This window comes from Delphinus delphis, chromosome 14 (genome assembly GCF_949987515.2).
Source record: "Delphinus delphis chromosome 14, mDelDel1.2, whole genome shotgun sequence".
Classification (NCBI taxonomy): Eukaryota; Metazoa; Chordata; class Mammalia; order Artiodactyla; family Delphinidae; genus Delphinus; species Delphinus delphis.
In genome coordinates, this window is record NC_082696.1 from 10,160,020 (window position 1) to 10,187,424 (window position 27,405).

At 43.3% G+C, this 27,405-nt stretch overlaps 1 protein-coding gene across 8 annotated transcripts in view; it reads right to left on the bottom strand.

The window, feature by feature from the left end:
- ARID1B (AT-rich interaction domain 1B) overlaps positions 1 to 27,405 on the bottom strand; it is a 413,915-nt gene that overhangs the window by 61,149 nt on the left and 325,361 nt on the right. For all 8 annotated transcript variants that reach the window (XM_060029731.1, XM_060029728.1, XM_060029725.1 and 5 more), the window contains one exon: positions 13,290 to 13,469. In XM_060029731.1, coding sequence (XP_059885714.1) covers positions 13,290 to 13,469 — 180 coding nt within the window. The remainder of the gene's footprint in view (positions 1 to 13,289; positions 13,470 to 27,405) is intronic.

A 27,405-nucleotide genomic window follows, 5' to 3' on the forward strand; every position in this document is an offset into this window, starting at 1 on the left:
CACCACTACACCACTACCACACTGGACAGTTACGATAAAGGGTTCAGAAGGTGTAAGAAAACATGCACATGTGGTCAAAATTACCCTTCAAACCCCCACAGGAGGTGTCATGTGGAAACGCGACATTAATCCAGCACAGTTGGCTTTCCTCTGGTGTCTGGTTTGCACTTGAGGCCACGTCTTATGAAATAAGTTTCAAGCACTGGCATGGCGCTCAGCCCAGCGAGATGGTGGCACTATGGGAAGCAGGCAGGGTCCCAGACTGAGATAAGCGTCCACAGTCTCACCTCCCGTCTCTGCTCACACGGGGCACGTGCTCACGGAGTAGAATGGCCTGGACTAGTGCAGTAGTTGTGTTTTCTCTCTCCTTCACACCTTTTCTTTTGATTGAGTGCACATAAACTACATTCAAGTAAATTGAAGGCATAGATAATGCCACTTCAATAATAATAATTGCTGAACCATACTCTGTGTGAGACATTGGGCTAAGTGCTTTGCATCAATGACTTCATTCTTTTCTCCAATAATTATATGAAATGTAGGTACGACCATGACTCCACTTACAAATGAAGCTAGTAGGTTAGGATTCAAGCTCAAGCAAAATGATTATGGAACCCATGTAATTAACCAATAAAATATGCTGCCTCCCAATAAGTGACTGTTGAAATGAAATATATGCAAAAGGATAAGTGTCTGCAGAATATGGATTAGTGTTCCTCCACCTGTCCTTACTACTTTCTGGAAGAATCTCCTCATCTATACAACATAACTGTTCTAGGCACAGGGAGTGTGAAGTTAAATACAATGCAATTCCTGTACTCGAGAAGCTCACGACCTAAGTGTGTATATGTGTGTGTGTGTGTGTGTGTGTGTGTGTGTGTGTGTGTGTGTGTATAAGGTGGAGTAGCAGGGGTAAGATGAGAAAAAATACAAAAACAAAAACATAACGCACTGTGAAAAGCATAAGAGAAAGAAGAATAAGTCTGTGTTGGGTGGGGATGGGGGGGGTTGTCCACGGTCGGGCGTTGAGTGAAAGGTTTTGAAAAACCACCTTGGGTCGCGACCCAGGTGTCCGTGTGGGGCAGGCTTTGGGATCTGGGAGAACTGGGGCTGAGGGAAGACTCCCTATATATACTGACCATGTGACCTTAGAGCTAAGTCGTTTTAATCTTTCTTTGTTTCCTTCTCTTCTCTGTAAAACAGAGATAAGCCTCTTCCATACTGTCTACTTGAAGAGTTGCTGTTAGGATTAAATGACGTAACATGTAAAGTATCTCAAACGTTGAGTGCAAAAATGCTAGGGGGTTACTGTCGGATGGTGATTAAGGCAGAAGAGGGCAGGGAGCGCCTATGGAAGAGGCCGTGGACGACGGCACAGACAGCGAAGGGGCGAACTCAAGAGCAAGTCACTGCTGAGCTTCATGGGGCCGCGAGAAGGGGACAGAGGGAAGAGGCCCCCATATACCAGGCTTCCAAGCCCGGGACCTATTCTGAAGGTGAGAAGGAGCTTCTCCAGGTTTTCCAGCAGAAATTGGGTTGGATTAGTAACAATAACAAAAGCCAGCAATTGCTATTTACCGTGTGCTAAGCTCAGTTTCGAGTTCTTTGCATCACCTCCTTTAATGCTTACATCAAGCCTAAGAGGTCCCGGTCATTATCACCCTCACTTTAGGGAGGAGCCTGAGGTGCGGGATGTTGAGTGGCCTGTCCCAAGGTCACGTGGCTAAAATGCCTCAGAGCCACAGTCTGCACCCCACTAGCCACACCCCTGACTGGCCTCTCAAATACTTAAGGAAAACCACACTTACATCACATTATCATCACCGTCGTGAAAGCAGGTCTTCTCAAGTGCAGACCACCTACAGATCTGCAAGAAGCCCAGACTATTCAGCACTGACTGGTATTTGCTCTGTTAGGTGCCTCATGTGAGCTCTCTTACGTGGCTGTCTATGAAGTGTATTACTCACTGGAGACGGTGTGAAGGTCACTGTTCACACAGACCACGGGCCGGGCACACTTTCTGTAAAGGGCTGGAGACTAAATACTTTAGGCTTTGTGGGCTAGATGGTGTCTGTCAAAACTAAACTGCCGGGCTTCCCTGGTGGCGCAGTGGTTGAGAGTCCGCCTGCCGATGCAAGGGACACGGGTTCGTGCCCCGGTCCAGGAAGATCCCACATGCCGCGGAGCGGCTGGGCCCGTGAGCCATGGCCGCTGAGTCTGCATGTCTGGAGCCTGTGCTCCGCAACGGGAGAGGCCGCAGCAGTGAGAGGCCCACATACCGCAAAAAACCAACCAACCAAACAAAAGCTAAACTGCCACTGCAGCCCTGACATGGCTGGAAGCAACACACACACAAACGGGAGCCCCTGCGTTACGAACACGACGGCCGGCCAGAGTGGCCCTAATCTGCTGAGCCCCGCCACGGACCGGTCTTGGGACAAGCTTCTTAAGAAAATGCTCCAGCACCACAGAAAGTGACTCGTTACAGCCAGCAGCTACTTTCCCCTGAACATCCCTGGAAGCCAAAGAAAGGCTGGAGAGGAACAACCGAGCGAGGCACTGGCCGTCCGAGGAGGTGGAATGGACAGGAAAACAAAAGGGAAGGGAAGGAAGGGACAGGAGAGGTTCAACATACATCACCTCAGGGGCCTCCGAATAAGAAACAAACTCATTTACACTTTGAACACAAATGATATCAATTCACATATTCTTGCTATTGCTCTGCAGCTAGTTTCCACCCCCCTCAAGACCTGATAAGCGACTCACTTGGTACGAAACTTTATTCAGTGAAAACATAGTATCCTTTGCTTTTGAAGGAAGTGAAATGACACTTTAATCTTGTTTTACAAAACAAGCATTTACCTGGTTGTTGCAGACTATGCCCACAATGCAGTTTTATATGAGAGTAAGGTCCCTGATTCTGTGGAATTCTGCTTAGAGCTGAAGTAGAATGCCGTTCATACTTGGAACAGAGAAATACTGTCACTCTGGGTTCCTGCACCTTGGGTTTAACTGGCAGTCAGGGGCTGTATTTTAATGAACACAAAGAAACAACTGAGATGTTCAGTAACCCTCTACTTGACTTCTAGCTTTTTCATTCATTTTATGTACTAAGAAGACAAGAGCTGGGTTGCAATCACTTTGCTCAATTCAGCAGCTGGTCTTCGTTGCACAGCAGGAAGCATTCTGTAATCGGGTGGAGTATGCGTCAGAGCACAACCACCATGCACACCCATACACGCACGCGTGCACTTGTCCTTAGAAAGGCCCATTGAGTGCTGGGCCCCCAATCTTATTTTTCCTCAATCAGTTAGGCTGATTTCACGAACTGGCACTCAAAAGCACATGTCAAGGGAATATGTTCTAATTATAGAGGCCTCTATTTGGTAGAAGAAATACAAAGTCCCCTTTTCTTCTCCTTGAAACTTTCAAGACTTCCCTCATTAAACTCACATGCCTGGATAAAAATGGTTTCTAAAGGCTTTAAATGGCTTAAGAGGCAGCAACGGATAAAGCATAGGCTCTAGAAACTGGGTTTGAATACTGGTCTGACACTTCCTAGGGGCATGACCTTGGACAAGTTACTTAACCTCTTGGAAGATCAGTTTTGCCAGGTAAAGTAACAATAATAACGGGGAACAGGTAGAAAGTGACTAGCTCAGTGCCAAGCATAGAACTACCTAAAAAATGATAGCTATCACCATGATCACCAACAATAATACTATTATTATCAATAAGCACGAATATGATTTTTTCTCCATCTTTTGAAAATGTGTGGAAGGAGTGAAAAATGATTCACACCCCCCCCCCCACTTTGCCTACTCGATAACATACCTTTCTCCCCAAAATAAACAAAAACCAAATATGTAAGCCAAGCAAAATATGAGAGGAAAAGCCAGGAATGAGAAGCGCAATCTTATTTCCATGTTTCTCTAATAGATTAGTAATTTGTTGGCACTAGCTCTGACAGAAAACAGATGGTTCCAGCATTAAGCACAATGAAGGCTGCAGATGCTGGGCCAGCCCACCTCAGCTGGACGGGTCTTGCAGCCAAGTACGAGAGCCCACAGTTTTCAAGTGGGTTCATCTTGGCACACCAGCTTTGGAAAATTGGTCACCAAATGAATTCAGATTTCAACCCACCAGGAGTTGTATTCAAGCACCAGACAGAGGAAGCCGGAGCTAGACTCTATTCAAGTCACCATCATTAGTTTAGAGGATCACAGACAATTCTGTACCTGACTCTAAATTTTCAAATTTGCTAGTTACAATTAATATCCCAAGCTTACTGCTTTTATTGAATCATTAAATGCTTCCGTTTATTTTACTTCTCAGTTTCAACCACACAACAATTACTTATGAACAACTACTACACGCAAAGTCCTGTATTATTTTCCCCTTTGCTATGGAGGGTAAAACGGTGCACGTATCATAGAACAGACAGCGGACCCTGAGTGGGAAAGAAATAAATGGATAATTAGCTACATACTATGATAAACACATTTGTGAATTAGGGCTAAATTTGGCCAGTAATCATCACGTCACATAGCCATCTACTACACAATTTTAAGTCATGTTTACTGAGGTAGAATTTATATGCATCAGCAACCATATATGCCCTATAACCACCAGCACAGTTGAGACGTGGGATACTTCTATCGTGACAAAAAGTTGCCACTTTGTGGTCAATCTCATCCCCACCCCTGGCAACCGCTGATCTGATTTCTCTTCCTACAGTTTTGCCTTCCCCAGGATGTCACGTAAATAGAGTCACAGTGTGCTGTGTCTGGCTCCTTTCACTCAGCACCGTGCTTTCCAAATTCATCCATAATGTTGTGCGTTATCAGTCGTTTGTTCCCTTTTGTTGCTGAGTAGTATCCTATTCTGTGAACGTTCGGGCTGTTTCCAGTTTCTGGCAATCACGAATAAAGCTGTTGACGTTTGCACACAGGTCTCTGAGTGGATATATGTTTCATCTCTCTTGGTAAACTCTAGGGATGAGAGTGCTAGGTTGTATGATAAGTGCCTTTTTAACTTTGTAAGAAACTCCACTACAGTACATATGAGAGTTCTACTTGCTCTACTGTACATCCTGGATATTGCCAATTTTTAAAAAATATGAGCCATTCCAGTAGGTGTGTAGCGGATACTGTTGTGGCTTTACTTTTCATTTCTCTAATGACAAATGATTTTGAGAGTATTTTTCATGGATGTAAGATCTTTGTTGTGCAAAAAAAAGTTACATTTAAAAAACCTTCTTCCCACGCTACCTTTCTCTCAGACTGATCTCACAATGCTGTACTTCCAGCCACTGCTTCAGGAGAGAAACTGACTGAGTAAAGACCACAAATGCAGATTCAAAATGAAAGTGAACTTACCCCAAGTTGCATTAAATCCTACTATTTGTGGGAACAGCGATAATTTATCTTTTGAACTGATATATGACACCATATTTTTCCTAGGTCAACATGCATTTTAAAAAGTCTTCAAAATGTAAAAATAATATTACATAAAGCTTGTAAAAGAGGAGAAAAGACCTATTACCTTACAGTATGACTTCAGTAGTTTGGGTAGCTTTTTTGGTAGTTTTGGTAGTTTTCTTCCCACATATGTTACTTTTGGTGTTTTTTCCCATATATGTTACAAAGTTTAACTCCTTTAAAAATTTAATTATACAGTGATGCATGCACAATATAGAAAATATAAAAGCACAGAGAAAAACAGACAACCATGGGCTTCCCTGGTGGCGCAGTGGTTGGGAGTCTGCCTGTCGATGCAGGGGACACGGGTTCGTGCCCCGGTCCGGGAAGATCCCACATGCCGCGGAGCAACTGGGCCCGTGAGCCATGGCTGCTGAGCCTGCGCGTCCAGAGCCTGTGCTCCGCAACGGGAGAGGCCACAACAGTGAGAGGACCGCATACCGCAAAACAAACAAACAAACAAACAAACAAAACCAGACAACCATGATCCTTAGTGCCATCTCCCAAAGATAATTCTTAAGCATTGAGTAGTCAACCCAATACCCATCAAGCATCAACGCAGGGTCAAGAAGGTATACCAGTGTCTCTGGAACACTCTGTCTTCATTCATTTAGGAAACAGTTCTTAAGAGCCTCTAATATGCCAGCTCTGTGCTAACAGATGGGGATTCAGCAATGAGCAAAGGCAAAGAGCTTACATTCTGGTGGCAGGAGACAGGCTAATAAACAAATCTAGAGCATGTCGTGTGGTGTCAAGCGCTCTGAAGGAGAACAAAGCAGGGAGAACTTACACAGAGTGGAGAGGGCAGGTCCCTGAGCCAGTGACAGAGGAGAGCCACGCGGAGAAGGGAGCTGTGTGCGTGCTGGCTGCCTCTGTGTAGAAGCGCGTCTTTGGAGAAACCACCGCCGCCAAGGCTGACGTCACACACAGGCTTGGGGGACATATGGTAAGTCCGATGCCAGTATCTAACTTCAGAGCAGTGAGTCTTGAGAGAACAGGCCCTCAAGGAGCAGGGGCATAAATGTCTGCATGTGTGTGGCCTTTCTGAAGGCCACACACACGCAGACATTTCACACACAATGCTCAGTTTCCCCTTCTGCAAAAAGGGCATGATACGAGATTCTCTATCTCGTGTGATTGCTATGAGGAAAAAAATATTAACAGTAACTATTGCTGGACACTGACAATGGTTAGAATTTGTCAAGGAATAGAAAGAAACTGTTTCAATATTAATGTAAGATAACTTTTCAATCAGTGAAATTCTTTTTATTATATATTGCATCATATGCCTAATTTTACTTTCAAGATGCACAGATATTAAATTTATTTCTCAAACAACGTATAAGAAAAAGTAAGTCCTCACCTAAAAAATGTAAAATTGTATTATCTTAATTCAATAGCCAAATGTGCCATAAAACAGTAAAATCCCTACGGTAAGGAACGAAGGATTCTCAGTCACTGTCGTCACAGGTGCCTGAGCACCTGCGTCCTCCCTAGGCTCAGAGCCGCTGTGCCCCGTGCACACCCACAGACTGCATGGGAATGGCGCCCCCTGGAGGGAGAGCTCTGATCTGCTTCACCTGACGGCAGGTGCAGGAAGCCTTCTGAAAGGACCCATGGTACCAACTCCTAAAGATTTGAAAACCGGTCATTTCTTTTCAAACAAACATTTGAAAAAAATGGCAGAGCTGTGAGCCTCAGGAAAAGGCACCTTGCTAAGATGTAAAGTAAAGCTGCACGTCCACATCCTGCGTTTCTACACTGCCATCCACAATTGTCCTGGTCCAGGCCTGTGGTACAAGTCCACCGGATGACCACGCCCCGCGAGGTGCTTAGTCATTCAGTGAGGGGAGGGGATGCTGGCACTCTGTGTGCTGTTGATTTCAATAAGCAACGTAAAATAATTAGCTTCACACTAGTCAAAATCAGTGTTGCTTTATGTTTTTCCTTTTTCTTTCTTAAAGTTGATTGGTACTTTGTTTTCCTTACTTCTTCCCTAATTCCCAGGTTTTGATAAAATCATGATGATTATCAGTCTGCTAAGAAAAATTCATGCTTAAACCTTTTAACTTGAAGGCTAAATTTGAGCATCAAAAGAACATGGCATTAACCACCTTTTGCTGTAAAATGATCTACTACAATCTGTTTTTGCTACTGTGGGCAAGATAAAGATTTAGAATTTTTTAACAAAGCCGTATAGAATATGGAATTAATACTTTTGCCTAGCAATGTCCATTTAACCATAAAATAAAGGTAACAGGAAGCAGTGAACATATCAAGTATATTACAAACTGTTTTAAGAAACAAAAAATGAGTGAAACCGAAGGGGGAGTGATCTGCACAGAAACCAGCCTTTGGAAAAAGCCAAAGAAGAAGATCTCCAATTTGCAGCACTGTCCGGGGAGAAAACATGAATCCATGTGGCAGACACATCTCACTTCTGTAGAAGAGAGGCTGAATCTAGTTTACTTTGAGAGTAAGAGCAGAGACTGAAATCTTGGGTCATGGTGACACCAAGGTTGCCATGGGTCTGTAAGGCACTCTTCAAGTAGCCAGTGGGCTGCCAACTGGTAACATTTATATGTTGTTCCTCTGAACTGGAATAGCTGTAAGATTATTAATGTGCAATTCACTATTTTGGAACTGCATTCATTTCAACTAGGTATCGTCTGAAGTCTGCCTTTGCTGAATCTGTGAGAAACATTTTAATGAAAGAAGGAGAAGGAAGAGTTCTGATGGCATCTTATTTATTTTAGAGAAAAACACGTTAAACCCTTCTGAAAAGCCTCTTTGACCAAGTAATTTAGGAATAAAACGTTCTTCAGACTCACCTACTTAGAAGTTCCCTGCTTCCTAAGACACACTATACAAATTAAGGCATAAAACCAAGGCTGAGCCAGTGTACAACGTGTGTAGCTGTAAGGGGTGGCCCAGACACTAACATACAAGGGAGTGATAAGTGGAGGGGAATCTAGGCTCAGAATCCCTGTTAGTTGCCCAAGGTAATACTCCTAATTCCTTGCAAAACTAAGGCTAGACCCTCACTTTTTGCAATTAGTGACAAACATGCCAAAAATACTTGTGGACAGTCTGTGACAGACACTGTTCTAGAGAACACACAAACAAGACAGTGTCTGTCCTTAGGAAATAGAAAGGCTGTGAAGATGAAATTGATTTCCGCTCCCTTTTTCCCATACAAAGGCATTTATTAATAATTAACATGTCAATCACATGATTGCTTTCTATTTATTAGAGCAAGTCTCTATGGCCCTTCCTACTGCAAACCGTTTGTAAGGGTAGTTATTTTACACGTGCCTGCTTGAAGGTAGGAAAGTACTGTTTCATCAAGTAAACACTTTTACACATTTAGATTGGCTTCATCCCATTAGGGTATTTTATTTTTTTTATTATTTTTTTATTTTTTGCGGTACGCGGGCCTCTCGCTGTTGTGGCCTCTCCCGTTGTGGAGCACAGGCTGTGGAGCACAGGCTCCGGACGCGCAGGCTGAGCGGCCATGGCTCACGGGCCCAGCCGCTCCGCGGCACGTGGGATCCTCCCGGACCGGGGCACAAACCCGTGTACCCTGCATCGGCAGGCGGACTCCCAACCACTGCGCCACCAGGGAAGCCCCCCATTAGGGTATTTTGATATTTGTCCAAAACTGACTGGGTGTTTCCTGTTACCGGCGCTCAAGGTCGCCTTTTGTATGGGAAGGGGGCATCGCGGCCTCGATGATGGCCTAGCAGCTGTTGGGAGACCGTCGAGGAGCCAACGCACTTCGGGGCGAGGAAAGCCGCTCTTCGGCGCATCCTTTCCGGAGGTGCTTTGGGGCCTCGGGGATTCCGTGGGTGCAGAGAGAGGGCCGGCCGGGTGGCCGAGCCGCGGGTAGAAAATGCCGGCGGCGGCGCCTTTGTCACCCAGCCCTGCGGAGGAGCTCAAAATAGCAGCGTCGAGAAACGGCGCAGAGAGAAACGCGAGCCAAAGGGGGAAGCCCCGTTAGTACGTTTAATAATTCAGATTTTACAGTGTCATATACACTTCTAAAAATTTCTTCTTAATAGTTATGATTTTCCTTAATCTCTAGTATTTCTGATGCATTTCCACGCCTGCATTCCCCAAATGTTCCTTTGCTCCTTGAAGGCCAGTGGTTTGCCTTTCGCTTCCTTCTCTCTCCGCTCACTGAAGGAACGGCAGGGAAGGAGTATCTCAGGCCTGGGAAGCGACGCACCAGTGGCTCTGTGAGCGGCGTCTGAAGTCTCCCTCCGTGTGAACCCTGGCTCTGCCCTTAACAGCTGTGGGACTGTGCGTACATTACTTAACCTGCTCCTTTGCAAAATGGGATAACGTCAAGGGCTTCCTGTTAATTAATAAAAATGGAAAAGTATGTCTGAAGTTGAATCCTGGCGTCCCACCGTGTGCCCGGGGCAAAGGTGTGTATGTGGTGCACGCCTCAGTCTCTTGCTCTGTCAAGTGGAGTAATAACAGTACCTATAACACAGCATGTTGTGAGGATTAAATGAGTTAATATATGAAAAACACCGAGACCAGGACCCAGTAGTGTTTGATAAACGTTGCTGGTTGTTACTAATAATTTTGAAGAAGCTGCTCCTGACAGCAAAAAGGTTATAGCAAAAAAGACTGTAAAATATTTCCCCCTGAGATCTCTTAAAAACGAAACCAGCCCAGAAGAAAGCCATCTAGTTAGTACCAGACACAGAAGATGTGGACTGATGACCCTGTGGGTCGCTGCACAAGCCATTCTTTCCAGACATCAAAACGTGTAACGCGAAGATGTAAGCTGAATATTTTACTAATAATTTGAGTAGTTAATTAAGAGAGAGAAAAAAAAATACTTCATTCGGGTCTCTATTTAAAATGATCAACCAAGAGAAATGTAAAGGTAAGAACATTTACTGAACTGAGTGACGCAGGTCACAAGCGTAATTTCCTGTCATTCAGTGTTTGCCGAGGAGAGGATAATGCAAGGAGGAACGCAAACAATTCTGATTTGCACACAGAGCACTGGGACACTGACTGGCAGCCCACAGCACTGGGAGCCAGTCGAGGAACCCAGGAGGGGACACGCCTCAAGGTGGAATGTGCTAGAATGTGCTAGAGATGCCTCTTGGAAGGAGAACACTGCCGAGAGCACAGATGTGCAGGCACTTTTTTTCAAAGTTAGAAAGCGCTGTGTATGGAAATTATCAGCCTTATTTTCAATTGTCTCTAATGTCAACCTAAACTCAGCATTTATGCCTTAAAAAGAAACCCCAAACAAAAACCTTCTTGTCTACATAACCAAAATGTTACGCAGTGGATCCAGTGGGCCGCGTTAACATAAAAGGCCCTGGAGTTGAAGCAAAATTTAGACTCAGAATATGAGAAGTAGAAGCAACTTCCAAGGTAACACCGTCTAATTTTCCCATTTTCTATAGGAAAAGTAAATCCCAGAGAGTAAGCAACTTTGCAAGGGCACACAAGTTTGGGTGAGAACCCTCACAGGTGCAGTGTTCCTAAATCAGGAATCTTGGGACTTCCCTGGTGGTCCTCTGGTTAAGAACCCACCTCCCTAAAGCAGGGGCGGTGGGTTCGATCCCTGGTTGGGGAACTAAGATCCCACGTGTCGCGGGGCAACTAAGCCAGCACACTGCAACTACTGAGCCCGTGCTCTAGAGCCCACACGCCACAAGTAGAGAGAAGCCTGCGCGGTGCAACGAAGAGCCCGTGCGTGCCACAACGCAGATCCTGTGTGCTGCAACTAAGACCCAATGCAGCCAAATAAATTAAAAAAAAAGAATCTTAACATTCAACGATTCCAAAAAACTGAGGGTTTTTTTCAGAAAATAAATCCATTCTATAGAAATTACCTTTTGTGTTATTACCTAACTCCTAAAGCATTAAGTGTTTTCACAGCCGTTCACAAAAGACTCATCAGGTAGTCCAAGGCTCCACTTCCCCTTATTTGAGAGCAGCACAGGACGAGACTTCAAGAGTGAATTATTAAGAGTAGAGAAACCAGTTCTGAAGATAACAGGAAGCCCTAGTGAGTGCCAGTGGTTAAATCCCAGGCCTCCAGCCACCCCGAATTCTGAGAATAAGGTCCTGACCTCCAGGATTCTCCAGTTACATTCTGAACAAAAGTCCATATTTTTCTGTGCGTATCACAACTTATAAACTGCCTTTCCAACCTTCACTAAAGTCTTCTTCCTTTCCTGATAGCCGAAGCCCCCCAGTTTTGAAGATACCCACGGAGTGGGTGCAGCGGGCAAGTAGGCGCTTTCACAGCTAGTGACACGTCCTGCCTTAGCTCAGCAACAAACTACCACATGTCACAACTACCTGGGGCTGATGCGGAACTGGGAAGACACTGTCAACTGGGACCTTAAACTCCTAGAGCTTACTGGAATTCACAACACGGAACTCCATTTATGATACGGTATGAAGGGAATCAAGCAAAACCCACGTCTGTATCCACCCTGACTACGTGCACATGGACAGAGGCAGGAAGGGGCCATGGAAAAATTTTGTTTTGGATGTTTTAATATCGTTTTCCCGACAACAGAAATAGCTGGAATGTAAAATGACAGAGCAGCATAAGGCAAGGCGATGGTGCTACACTGACAGCATTGAAGGTGCTTAAAATCCTCCCGAAAGAGATCTTCAGAAAACAAGACATTTTCAAACCGTGAAAGCAAGGAAAGCTTTTCTGAGAAACACCTGGTAAAAAGCCGAGACGGTGCCTGGCCTCCTCAAAGAATCGTCCGGCCTGCCAGGCACTTATTTGATGGTCGGAGAAGCTCAAAGGTCCTCAACGCAGCACGTTTTCCAGAGGGACAGAAAAGCTCTCAGAAATATTAAGGCTTTATTAAGTCAGGGGAGCCGACTTTGTTGTGGAGGTAGCGAACATTTTACTACAGTTTCCTACCGGGCATTGTCTTCACTCAGAATATTCTGGTATTTTCAGAAATGAGGAAGCTCTGGGAATTGTGCCAGGTTAGCTCATTCTCTCTAAATTATCCATTAATGTCTAATTTAAAGAAACAAAATATAAAGAAGGTGCTAATTTCAAATGCCTTACTGCCAAAAGTGACTTAGAAAAAAAAATATATATATATATATATCAGGTTAAAAACCCTGATGAAAGGATTCTGCATGTGTAAGACAAAACAGACGTCAATGTCCAGGAAGGCAGAATGAAAATGGTGTATTTGGGGCAAGTTCCACTTATTTTTCTACTCTTTCCTTTTTGAAAGACATGTCCATTTCAGGCTTTGTCCTGCCTTCTAAGAGTAAAACTGGTAATGACTGTGAAAATCGGAACCATTATTTACCTGATAGAGCACTTTGGAGACAGATTAGATGAAGAGAGATGAGAGATTTCATCTGGAGACACATGAAATCCTTCTGAGTAGTGAGAATATTATTACAAACATAATTACAGAGAGGGAGGGGACAAAGTTAGAATACAACATAATGAAACCTAGGTTTTAAATCAGAAACTTTTTGAGGACAAGCATTTAGAGCTACGTTGCAGAAACAGGCTTTACTCCTTCATTATTAACAGCACACGTATGAAGGGCGCTTACCGCAGTGTCTGATGCATGAATGCTTAATGAATAGTTGCTATAATTATTCTTCCCATCACTACGGGCAACTGAAGGACTGTGGGTTTGCATTAACCTCACAGATCTGTCAGGTAACAAATAACTGGATCTTAAAAGATGTTTATAATGTTAAGGTCTTGAAGGACTAACATATTAACAAAATTTCTACAACCTACTGCAGTGTATTTTGGAGAAACTTTTTTACCTTGTGGTCCATACTGGCTCATCTGTGGACCGTAAGTCCCACTTGAGTTACTCTGCTGAAAGCTACTGATTCCAGGATGCATCTGGCCTCCAGGAGAAGGATGAGGCGACATGGATGGTCCTGTCTGTTGAGGTCCATATTGAGACATCTGAGGGTTTCTTTGTGTGCCTGCCATAAAACCTAAGTGAGAAATAAATGGAAATATATAAACGCAGGTGACAAAAGTGAACATGGAATCGTGTCAAAGGTAGATGGGAGAAGACTGGTGCTGTGGGATTCCCCTAAAGAACGTCTAAAGACATCTCAAACCCAGTGTGGAGGACGTGAGAGGGCCCAGGGGGCTACCCTAGTCCTCACTCTGAGCTCTCACTAGAGTTCCTGGGAACCCAATGGACTGTGGACATGAACTAGAGAAGAAGAGAAGAGGGTGAACAGGCCAATAACCTTGACCTCTCCTAACCTCCATTCTTGCCTGGCGGGACATGTGCGCGCCCCTCAGAGCCTCGGCTCACTCCCCGATCTCTGGGCCATGTGTTCCCAACTCACTCAAACATCCCACCGCTCTCTCAAGCCCAGGCCAGCACCCAGCTCTCCCCTGCACATAACCGTTTTTCTCCCCTCTGGTCTCCTGGGGCCACAATTGTTCACCGTGACTCCTATAGTCCTGCCGACTTACCACCTGATTCATACTACCCCTCGGGGGGAACTGCACACAAGTGGAGGGTCTGAAGTGTCCTCTGCTTTCCAAACAGACCCTGACTTCCTTCCAGTGTGCCACCCACGATTCCTTCCTCCCGCCCTGATGTCCTACGGTGCGATGGATCCATTGGCACGTCTGTTGCCTCTGCTTCTGAAATGTATCTTGGGCCACTCCTCTTCTCCATTTCCTCATCTACAAAATCCAAGCCGCCCAGCTACCATCTTCTCTCCCACGACCAGACATGGTCATGGTCTGGCTCACCCCTCTCAGCCCTGCCCCGTTTTTGTGCCTTTTGGTTCACTTTCACAAAGCCGCCAGAATGACTTTTCAGGAATAAAAAAGGAAATCAGAGGGTATCTTCTCTGTATAACCATCCTGCCACCAGGCTTCTCATTAGACCTGGAACAAAATGCCCCCATCTGACTACGGTCTGTGGGCTCTTTTGTGGTCTGGGGTTGCTTTTCTCACTTTAACCCCACTTCCTATGGTTTTCTCTCCTTCTCACTACCCTGAAGTCCACTGGCCTTCTCATGCTTCCTAGAAGATAACATCAAGCTCTTTCCCTTGATAGAGCCTACTCTCTCCCGTTGCCTCTTCCGAGAGCGTCCTACTGCCGGTTCCTTCCTGTCCTCCAGGTCCACCTTCCCTGACTGCTCTGGCGGCGCCACCCTTTCTCCTCACGTGCTTTTCGTAACATGTAATCATCTTGCCTTATTTCTGACTCACTTAAGCTCTCTCTTCCCCACTAAAACATAAGCCCCATGAAGGCAAGGATCACGTGTGTGCTCTCTGCTGCGTTCTCAGCGCCCAGCAGGGCGTCTGGCACGTAGTAGGTATCAAAAACTATGTGCTGAAAGAATGAGTATTAAATTCCTCCCGTACTCAGAGTGCTGAGCACAGCACAGTAGGTGCTTAGCAGGTAGTTGGACAAATGGATAAAGAAAATACACCTTTCAGTTGTGCAGGACTTTTCATAAAGTCAAGGTACGTCGCCATCATCAGTAGTTCAGCCAAACGTAAGCAAGTACATAGAATGAACTGTGAAGACGCATTCAGACAAAGAATAGCCCAAATCAAGACAGGTAGCTAAGAAAAAGATACACCATCCAACCAGAAAACTAACAAAGGGCAGTTTGAAAAAAAACCTCCCAGAACCCAGGAGTTAGAGTTGCTGAGAGTTCACAGGTGTCAGCTGAAGGCTTTAGTACAGGGTGAGTGCAGAGAGGGGGCAGGTTTCCACCTACTCCAGAGGAGAACTGAGAACCGTGGCTTGAGAAAGAGAGTCTCCTGAGGCAGCCGGAGGGGAAGATGATGCCTGCATCCAAGGTCAGCTTAAACTTAGGGGGTTAAACAGAGTAGGGCATTTACAAAGGCCATGGTTTACATTTCAGTAAGAAAAAGAAGAGATCTTCTAACACTGCTTCTGTCTAAAGAGATAGACATAAAATACAAGTACGTAGAGCTCTTCCTTATTATCCTATTTCATTTATTTATAAAGATAAAGTCATGTGAAATTGGGCTCAATTGGCGGCTCCCAGATACAAATCATCATAGAAAATGTTTGCTTTTTCAAATCTGAAAACAAACAGAAATCAGAGTGCTAAAATTACTATAAATGATTGCATCTTAAGATGTAACATGAAATATTTATCTAAGCCTGACTATAAAATTCTCAAGAGTTTCATATAGAGTCCTGTTTAATAAAAAAAAGTGTTTAAATTCCATACAGATTGTATGCGTTTTTCTCCCTTTCTTTCTTTCGAGAATGGCTGCTTTCTTCTTCATTAGTTAAGGAAAATACTACATGTCCGTTTTTTAGCATTAAATTTCACTTCAACCAAGAAAGTGTCCACGCTGAAGGATTTAGAACTGCTGGCAACACAGCACATCCTTAAGTTACTGCTGCCTCTTGAACACTTACTATAAGCTTAAGGTTTGCTCAAATGACTTCTAAGAAGAATTCTTATCTGGGCAAGTTATTTATTTCTGACTCTTTATTCCGTCCTTAACAATATGTATATATATGCCATGATCCACTTGAACTGTCTCACTCATCACTGGAATTTTGCAGAAAATCAAGTTTGTCAAAATCAAGTTTGTCAAGTTTGTCATAAAGAGGTAGAATGTTAAACTAATCCAAATGGAATGTGTAGCAACATCGAATTCCAACAACAAGGTTCTGGGGAGTATGGAGCCCACCTCCTTCCACAGAAATTAAAATTGGAAAAGCTGTTTTGTTCTCTGTACGCTTTTGCAACGGCACCACTTACAAGAGGTTTCTGAAACCTTGTTTTATATTTTTGGTGAGACGCATCCCTTTCATGTATTCCCCAAGACAATGAAAGGAGGTGACATAATTTCACTGACTCTTTTCTGAACTACAAGCATCGAAAGGCAGTCAACTGGGAATAGAAGGCCTACATTGTAGCTTTGTTTGTGTCGCTAGCTCAGAATCTGGTAGAGTAGACAGATATGTAAATAAATATACTGCAGTGTGTGAACTGATCAAAACTAGCTCTGTGACCTTAGGTGAATCATAATTTATCTGAGGCTCAGTTTCCTCACCTTAAAATGCAGATGAGGTTGCTGCAAGAACAACTGAGACAGCACATGAAGAGGTTCTATAATCTGAAATGTATACACAAAAGGAAGACAGTATGATGACAACTTTCTGGTTTATAAACTGCCACGAGTATCTTTTAACTCCTGAATACCCCACGCATTCAGGTGTAGTTTCCAACTAGCATGAACAAGCTGGTTTTTATTTCTACATTTGTTTTTTTATTTAAATATGTGGGATCCACAGTACTCCAGTACTTGTTTAACTGTCTACAAATTCCAAAAGCTTAAAAAAAATAGACCCCGTCTCCTACCACTGAGTTCCCCTGGTCAAAGACAAATGGTTTTTTAATGTATCCTTTCAGGGATATTTTATAATTGGATTGTGTTAGACTGTGTATTCTTTTATCATGAGTAAGGCTGAACATTTTGTTTTACAGCAGTTTTGACTCCTTTTCTAAAACTATTTATATCATTTGCCCATTTTTCTGTTGGCCCCTCTACGTCTTGACTAGGGGAGCATTTCATCTTGCAGAGTCAGCCGTTATTACCAAATACTGTACAGTTCACCAAAACTCTTGCACCTGCAATCCTATGAAAATTTGGTCCTTCAGTGTGATTAACACTGGCAAAGGCCATACGCAGTCTTAGCAGGAAAGCAATATGATCTGACTTGCATTCTCAAAAGCTAATTCTGCCATAATATGCCGCAAGAAGAAAGGACTGAAGGAGAGTAAGGCTAAAAGTTAGGAGACCGGTTAGGAGGTAGGTAAAGTGATCCATAATATATAGTCACAATGAAATGCCAGCAATAATCCTACTAAAAAGACTTCGGTTATGGATATAACAATATTTTTAAGAGGTTATTGAGTATCATCATAATCTAAACAAACTAATGAAAAATTAGAAGACAGAAGTTAATGAAAAAAGAAGTATTTCTACTTTTCATCCTAAAGATAGAGACCTGCATGTGCATTCTTTGTTTCCTCATCTATATAATAGGGACAACTGTATCTACCTCATAGGGTTGCTGCGGGGATTAAATGAGATGATACACGTAAAAAAATTTATAGTAGTGCCTGGCACACAGTGAACTTTCACTAATCACTAGCTATTACTATCATTATATATTCAAAAAAGGAAAGCAAGAGACGCAGCATGCTGTGACAGCAAGGGAACTGACTAGGATGTCAGTCGAGGGCCTTCCACATTCGCTGTGCAGAATGCAGCAATTAACCAAGCCTCTTGGCCCTCAGTTTCCTCACCTGTTAAATGGTGAGAGGGAAGACATACGATATTTGTAACGGCACTTCTATCTCTAGTTCTCTATGATTCTGGCTTAAACTTTTTTTGTGTGAAAAATCTAATTCAGGTCTAAAATTTGCATGTATATTTATTTGTGGGATATTCTTCATTTTGTTTTATTTTAACCTTAATTTTGAATGAAATAAATGCTAAAATGTTTCCAAATATCAAAGTTCAAACAATAATTTTCTATTTATGGTGACATATTTGATTGTATTTTGCTTCCTTTAGAAAGTTATAAAATGGCAGCTTGTAACACAGTTTATGAACAGAAAAACTGACAGCTGAGAGAATGAAGCTGTTTTTTTCTTTTTTTTAAAGTTGTGAAATTTTTCTAGTTATAAACCATCTGAGTTTAGAAAACCTGACTATCTAGTAAGGAAAATTTAGAAAGTATAAAGTGAATTTCCCATATATTATAAAAGTATGTTGAATTTCTAGATGTATTATGGAATTATATGCCCTAGGTAAATAATCTTACATGGAAAATTCAAACTTTGGAAAAAAGTACTAATTTAGATAATTATTATTTACATTATATAAAAGAACTTACTGAAATAAAAATCTTAGAAACTATATGAAAATGATTTGTACACTTCATCCATAAAATACATGCATAGAAGGCTTATATAAATGGATTTACTATTTTTGAGTCCTTCATTACATGTGTATGCAATCACGAACACTTGTACAACCAAACTCCAGATGAAGAGGCGCAGGCTCTATTCTGAGAGAGAAGGTAATGTAGTAATAGGACACACACACACACACACACACACACACACACACACGCACACACCATCTGTTTGAAATCACATGTGGGTTAGAGGCTGCCTCCACCATCCACTGTGTGGACTCATGGGTTCTCTTGTATGAAACAGTGAATGCACTTCCTGTCCTGGCTTCCAAGATCATTCTGAGAGTCAAATAAGAAAAACGTATGTGACTGTGCTTTTCAAAACTGAAACACACCATGAAAATGCTATACAAAGGCATTACTATTGCCTTTTTAGTGATGCTACAAGCTCTTCATTCACTGTGTGAGTTCTGATCTAAGCTATCATACTGGTAACTCAATTCACAATAATGATACACAAATCTTCTATCAGCATGCCCTAATTTTACTCTGGCATTCATGGAGCTGTGGTAAGAATAAGAGAGCATTAAAAAAAAAAAAGTAAAAGATATGATCCTTGTCCTTGAAGAATTACCATTTAGTTGAGTAGAAAATAAAACCTGGGGACTTCCCTGGTAGTCCAGTGGTTAAGACTTTGCCTTCTAATGCAAGGGGTGCAGGTTCGATCCCTGGTTGAGAAGCTAAGATCCCACATGCCTCGTGGCCAAAAAACCAAAATATAAAACAGAAGCAATATTGTAACAAATTCAATAAAGACTTAAAAAAATAGTCCACATCAAAAAACAAAAATCTTAAAAAAAAAACAAAGAAAGAAAGAAAAGAAAACCTATCAACAGGGAAAAATGATAAACTAAAGTCACAGAGCAACCGAACGAGATTCCAGGCAGCATCCTCGGTGCTGAGGATGTAAACCATGAGCAAAACAGTGTCTGCCCTCGTGGACCTCACATCCTAGTGGCAGAGACGGCCATCTAATAAACAACTAAAAGTTAAGTATGAGTATAAGAAAACAGAAGCACAGGAACTCTGAGGGTATAAGAGGAGGACCCAACTTAGACTAGGGACAGTGAAGTTTCCCCAGAGAAGTCCTATTTAAGCTGAGACCTTAGCTGAAGTTAGGATGCAGGTAAATCAAACTAGATCCGAATAAGACTAAGACTATGTCTGACCGGTGAAGTGGATGCCACAACGTATATTCTTGGAAGCCAAAGTTCCTGCCTTCAGCTGAATCCTAGTGGTCACTGGGCACCCTTTTGTTTGGTTAGGTCTTGTGAATGGTTAGTTTAGCATTTACAATCCCTTTCTTGAAGGCTTCCCCTAATTCTGCTGCTAAATGTAAAGAAACCACAGGAAAAGGCAGCATCACCCCTCTACAACGGCCTGCCCTCTCACCTACGGACACTGGCATCCATGTCCCATCTTTATGGACTTTCCTACTTTCAAAAGGAAATCTCTTCCTTGCATCCAAGGCAGGGCCTTCACTTGATGCTCTGAATTCCGACCTTTCTCATCTCTCCAGGGATGTTCAACAGTGTCTGTTCAACAAAACTAGTCAATGGCTCTTGACTGCTTAACAGAATGAAGCCAAACTTATCAGCCCAGCAATCAAGTCTCTTCAGAATGTGACCTGACCTATTTCCCCATCATGGCTACATGGTCATCATGGCGACCCCGCTCTGATTCGATCACTCCCACTTTTACCTCCCTGCAGGCACCAGGTTGCTTTCGACCTGTAAATATTCACACATTCACTCACTTAACAATTATTTATTGACTACTTCTCATGTTCCTGGTAATGGGCTATTCACTGATCTAATAACAACAGTTGACATTTAATGAGCAGATATTATGTGCTAATGGTGTTGTTCATTACTTGTCCTTTTAAACTTCAAAACAACTATGAAGACATTGAGGTTCACAGAGGTTAATTCGCTGAAACCACTTTCAAACTTTTTTTTTTTAACCACAATCCATAGTAAAGAAATATATCGTATACCATGATTCAATGTGTATATGTGAGTATGCACGTGTTTATATATTCACATTCAGTATTCACACACACTGTACTCTTCACAAAACAATTTCTACCCTGATTATGTGCAATGTTCTCTGATATTTTATATATTTTTTTCACTGAAAAAACGCACGACTGAGCGGCGCAGTTTGGGAACAGAATGCTAGATTGTGTCCTCTACCGAACACTGGTTCACAGTGTGCCCAGAGGGCCGTCTGCCTCCACGACACTGACGTGCTCCTATCCTTCCTGGCTCTGTCTCCTGCGGCTTCCATGACATTCCCTGGCCTTCCAGAAAAGCAGACACTTTCATATGCTGTATGTTAGCTGAGACACAGAAGCTGTCACACTGCCATCATTTGCTGGGGTGACTATTTCCCCCCAGATTGTGAGCACCGAGGCTTTAAACAACACACTCTCTTCGTATCTGACTCCTCAGGACCATGCAAAGGGACTGGCAGAGAACTGGAACCAAATAGTACAGGTTTTTAATGAATAAGAAAACATCTTCATTCAGAACCCATTTACTGTTACTTTGGGAAAACAGCTTAATAACTGTGATGGTCTGGCTCCTTGTTTCAGAGTGAGTATATTCAAGTAATCATTTCTGGGGAAAGGAGGGCAGCTATTCAAAAAAAGAACAACTGAGGGCTTCCCTGGTGGCGCAGTGGTTAAGAATCCGCCTGCCAATGCCGGGGACATGGATTCGAGCCCTGGTTCGGGAAGATCCCACATGCCGCGGAGCAACTAAGCCTGTGTGCCACAACTGCTGAGCCCGCGTGCCTAGAGCCCGTGCTCCACAAGAGAAGCCACCGCAATGAGAAGCCCGCGCACCACAATGAACAGTAGCCCCCGCTCGCCGCAACTAGACAAAGCCTGCGGGCAGCAATGAAGACCCAATGCAGCCAAAAGTAAATAAATAAAACAAATAAATTAAAAAAATAAAAAGAAAATAAGGGGAGAGATCCCCCTTCCCTCAAAAAAAGAACCACTGACAGCTAATGGCCCAGAAGCACCGTTATTTCTATCACCTAAATATCTGCCGTGTGCATTCGCTCTGTCCGTCTCCACGGTCACTGCAAATTCAAATTTTAGCTTCACCACTTATGGTTAGGTGACTTCAGGCAAGTTAGTTAACAGCGAAGCCTCAGTTTCCTTCTCTGAGAAAGGTGGATGACAACGGAGCCCACCTCATAAGAGTAAATGAGAAAACGTTATGTAAAGTGTACAGCTCAGTGCCTGCACACAGGGCAGAGGCTCAGTGACAGGTGTTATTATTCATATTATTTTTAATACAATCCACCATTTATTTCCCAGCTGAATGACTCCAAGTTTTCAAACTAGTCTCCCTTGCCAGGCTCCCCTTCAAGCCATTCACTGTGGCTAAGTCAGGAAGTGCCGCACATCCCTGGACCGTGCTGAATTCACCGAGTGATAAATGCCGCACCCTGTGGCCTCCTGGCAAGTGGCTTGCTGCCTTTCCCCAGGTAGCACACAGCTCTGTGTCACTGTGCTGGCCTGCCAGCTCGGCACCTCCTCTACCAGAGCCAGTTACAGCTGATGGGTAGCGTTCCCCACTCAGCGGACTATCCAGAAACCAGTGTCCTTTCCCTGACAGCTAGTTCCAGAAATAACTGGCTGCCCATGTTACTCGGCTCAGAGGACTGAAGCTTGTCAGTTTCAGGCCACTTAACCAACAACTCTAGTACTGCTTAGCTCTGAGCGGCGTAAGACTCAGTGTACATCCTTCCCAGTCCTGCAGAGTCCCCGGAGTTTGCCTATTAAGAGAGGGAGAGTGGGACTGGAGAGCAGAAGGAGCGGGGAGAAGGAAGAGAAGAAAGGTAGACAGATACACAGAAATAGGTATGAGTCCTATCAAGTGCCTGAATAGACTCGATATAAAGAGCAAGGATCTTGATTTCTGTTTGTTACTGGATCACGAGCACGTATGATAATCCCTAGCTTGATAAACATTTATGCAAGGATGAATCAATCCATTAGGGTTTTTTGTGGGGTTTGAAGGGAGACCAGAGTCTGAAATAAGACTTTTCTCTTTCTGGTTATAAAGGAAAACCCCCGAGACCTCGCCCAAGCATCAGGGCGTACTGCTCTTCTGCTGGGGGCTTGGCAAGGGGCTCTGGAGCTCATGTGAGACAGGCCCCATCTTGGCCAGGCTCGTTTCCACCACCTAGTAAGAGCTTTACAACTTGTCCTGAAGTTTATTGCAAAGGTATATGGGTTCACTTAGATATTTAATTACAACTTGATAATTTTTTTTTTAACTTTCTGGCTGTGCCACACAGCATGTGGGATCCTAGTTCCCTGACCAAGGATCAAACCCGCGCTCCCTACACTGGAAGCACGGAGTCTTAACCACTGGACCACCAGGGAAGTCCCCACGGTTTGATAATTTTCTGAATGCCATTTTCCATGTATCCAATAGCTGAAGGCAGGACCTCATCTGGAGTTATTCAGTCTGCAGGTTGAGAATGGTTTTCATTAGGGTCATTCCCCTACAAATATTTATATTATTAATCAATGGAAAATGCCTAGACAAACAATCTATTCTAAATATTGCATGGCAGTATAAGTCATGTTAAGTCTAGGGAAAATGCTACTTCAATCTTTATACAGAGGCCAGTATTAAAGACTAATTAAGCCAAAGATGCTTTTCTTTTTCTTAAGGTGTTTTTAAGAAAACACATTGCTATCTTGAAATCTTAGAAAACTGGCCTAACAGAGAATTGGCATTTCTAAAATGTCTATCTACGTTATTATCAGATAAGTGAGTTTTCAAGACCTTTTAAATATTTTCTTCAACACCATACTATTTGTGGTTTATTAAGTGGGTATTTTTCCACTTAATATTTTAAAAAATGCTATACGATTCTCTTATTTGAAAAAAAGAAAATTCTTAGAGAAAAGAAAAATGCACTGTGACTATCTAAACCTTAGCAGATCAAAAAAATTTTTTCAAGCAACTGATTTATGTAGTCCTTATAAACAAATCACGTTTTCCATATAAGGGATGAAATGAATACAGAATGCTTCTACGCAGTATGAATGAAGAAAAACTCTTCACTGCAAAGACAGAGATACAGCTTATCTTTAGAAGTACTTTAAAAATTCTCAAAAATAGAACGAAATTATACTCAGGCCTTAAGGCCTATCTGGAGGAGATGCTACACAGAAAAATACAGAGGAAAGCACCATGAATCCAAATAAGCAATGACAGGTTGTCACAGCTCCACAAGGGTCACTGATGGCTTAAAGGACCATCCAATGAACATGCATCCCTAAGTTGAAGGCTGTTACAAAACTGATTTAGAAAGGAAGTCAAATAAATAATGGAGCAAACAGGGAGTTGCAGAAAATTAAACCGGAAGGCATTTTAACGTGGACCTGAGCCTCCAGCTGTACATCCTTTCCCTCTTGGTGCAAGACAACAAACTCTGCAACGTCATCACTGGAGACCTTGAATCCTGTTAGAAAAAGCAACGTCAAGCACAAGGCCCAAATCATGGCTCATGCCACCCATGAAAGAGAGCACAGCACAGGAGGAGCCACCGTGCTCAGGCTACTGCAGGAGAGCAATCGGGCGCAGTACCAACTACACACAAACGCGATTCCTTCGTCAGAGGTGCCTCTTCGGCTGGCAGAGCTCCAGCGCCGTCAGGACACCCACAAAACACCCAGGGTTCCATAAGCCACCGAAGAGCCAGGCGCGCTTTGCCTTTGGCACGTGGACAATTTATTGTCATGTTGGCATCTGTTAAAAATTCACAGAATAACTGCCTTGTTTCTTCAAGGCAGTTCAATAAAAGCTGTTTCTCCACATGTGTGAAATAATGGTCACACGCTGTACCACCTTAGCAGGGAGCCTCCGACTATAAACACAGAGTGATTTCTCATCACAAATAGGTGTCAGATTCCCATTTGGAGAGAAAAATAGATTTTAAAGAATATTCTTGTTACATTTTAATATCTTCGGTGTTTATTTGCCTGCCTGCTTCTCTTCGCAACATGAACTGCTCTGAGGAAGACAGAAACTAATGACCCATTCAAGGCTGTAACCCGGGCCCCCCAGTGTTCTCCCAGCTGTGCTCTCAGGTTAACTGGCAGAATCGCTCCCTCTTCCTTCCCTGCCACTACAGCGCCCTATATTCGGAGGCACAGGCGACAGCATCTAAGTTCTCCCCATCCACGCCCACAAAGCCCTCTCGGCTGCTGACATCATCCATCATCAGGAAAATGAGAGTCAGGGGAGGGACCAGACTAATTACCCAGATGGTAGATGGGGGCAAAATACCCGGCCTTCCCTTGTACAATTCTTTGGAGTTTTAGCTGCAAAAGTCCGCTTCAGGGCTGAGGGCAAAGCCAACTGTGTGTGTCACTATGTGCTGGAAGAAGCAGAGAAACCACCTTTAAGGCTTTCGACTCAGGTCTCACCTGAGTCATCTGTGCCTGACGCTTACGCTTATTACCAATATTTGCACAGTGCTTTGCAATACATAACTTTTGGATACGAGGTTGCATTTGATCCATACAACATATCCACAGGATGCTCTGATCCCCATTTTACAAATGAGGAAGCAGAGATTTAATTAACCGTCCAAGGTCACAAAACCCGTTAGCGATAAGTCTGCACCTAAACGCAAATTTTTTGGTTCCAAACTGCCTAAAGATTAAGATGAGGAAAAGAATGTACTGTAAGAGGCACTGGAGCTCTGACACTGAACAAGGCCACACGGTACTCACAGAGCTCTCGCTGGGAGAGAACTCCACTGGTAACCCCAGCAAGGAGTCCTGAGTACCGCCTGCCTGGGTGGGACGGTGCCCGGCCTGTGGGGCAGGCCTTTGTTCTTTGTCCTCTCAGTAAACGCGGACTGGACTCAGGGACCTAACAGGTGCCAGGCTGTTCGGAGGACATGAAGGGTGAGTAAAGATGGGCAAGGGATGGGGTGGGGTGGGGGTTGAGGAGTGGGTGGGTGGCAAAAGGGTCGGAGAGGAGCTTACATGAAGATCCCAGAAGGGACTCAGTGTAGCCAGAGACTGTGAGGCAGTGGTGTGATGGGAGCGAGACCAGAAAGGGAGGCTGAAAGGGATGAGAAGGGGCCTAGTAACCAAGTGCATCAGTAAAGCCTTTCTCCGAAGGCAACGGCAAGCTCTTCAAGGCTTTTATGAAGGGAATGACATGATCTCACCAGTCTTCTGGAAAGATCATTCTGGATGCAGCATGGAAGTGGAATGGACGGGAGCAAAGCTGAGACAGGAAGAGTGGTTGGGAGGTGCTGATGATGCCTCGGTGGCCTGGGCAGGGGTCGTGACAGTGAAAGCCAAGAAAGGGGGACCTGTGAGAAACAACCCAGGGGTGGAGGTCGCAGAATGGGATGACTAGTGTAGGGCAGATGGGAGAGAAAAAGACATCAAGGATGCCTTCTAGCTTTCTGGCTTGAGAAACGAGGCAGACAGCAGTCTTTCACTGAGGTCACAGACCCAAAAAGCACAGGAGAAAACATGTTTTTAGAAATAAGTGCACGCAATGCCGAATTTACCTAAGATCCAGATATTCTCAAATACTTTCACTGAAGAATAATGAGCCAATTACAAATGAGTGTTAACTATTAAAAGCAAGCTTTAACTGGCAATTAAAAAAATTACTGCACATACAAAAGTAACAAAACTTTGCTTCTTTTAAAATATTCTAAAATTGAGACTGATGATTCTTCAATGAATATAAATCGACCTTTATTGTATGTGATACTTGTTTTCTGAGCTCTTTGGTGAACAGATCTCTGGATAGTAGACTTAATAGGAATTCAACACTAACCCTAATACAATTCCTAGACTGTTATTCCCTTCATTACTGACTAGTTCGGCTTGGTCCACAATCCAGCCCAGAGGTAGAGTTCTGGGGCTGAAGAAATTAGAAACAGCTTTGTAGATATTCTCTCTTGTATAGTACCTCCCATTTGAGTTTATTTTCATCTGTCACTGATTATAAAAAAGGATCCTCAATTAAGAGCAGAGGCTAAATTAATTGCATCTGGGGGTGGGGGCAGACTATCATTAATGCCTTAACACGTTGATCTACTATGTTTACTCGACAATGCTTGAGGAAAGACATCTGTTTTCTCTTTGACAATACCCTTGTCCTGAAAGGCAGCATCTTTTTGTATTTAGTATGCTCATGATATAAATGATAAGAACACTTTTATATGCAAGAACAATTAGAAAGGTAGATTAGGAGATCGTTTTCGGACAACCAGTATACCTACCCTGTGAAACATCTCAGCATCTGCAGACTGACTGTCATACTTAAAACTGAGAATCTCATAGAAAGAGCAACAAAATAATTTCTGTAGTTTGCAGAAACAGAAAAAAAAAAAATCCTACTTCCAAGTCCTGAACAATTATCTCGGTGGTCTCCTTCATTTCTATACTTACTGGCTAATCTGTTCTCAACAACTGAGTTAGGTCAATTAAGATGATCAAAAATAATTTTTAAAATTTCAAAACTGGTTTTTGGTGTAGATATCACTAGGAAATAAGCTAGTAGCATTAACATTTTTCCCCAAAGTTTTACTTATTTCCATCTAAATATTCCTGGGTTATAAAGAGCATGGCTGGCCCCTGGACAATTCACTTAGTGCAAGGCTCCAGCTGCGAGCACCCCAGCTCAGACTGACATCGGGTCTGTATGGTTGTAGAAATATGCCTGGGAAGAATGGAAGACAGAAGTGGTAGCTTTAATCTGGTGCAAGAGAGAGAAACACTCTACGCTCCAGCAAATGACCTATAATGGGAAAACTGAAAGGAGACATATCAATATGGTAAGCTTTCTTCATTTCAGAACGAGAAATATTTTGTTCTTTGGTTGTTCTGTGCTCTGAAAAGATTT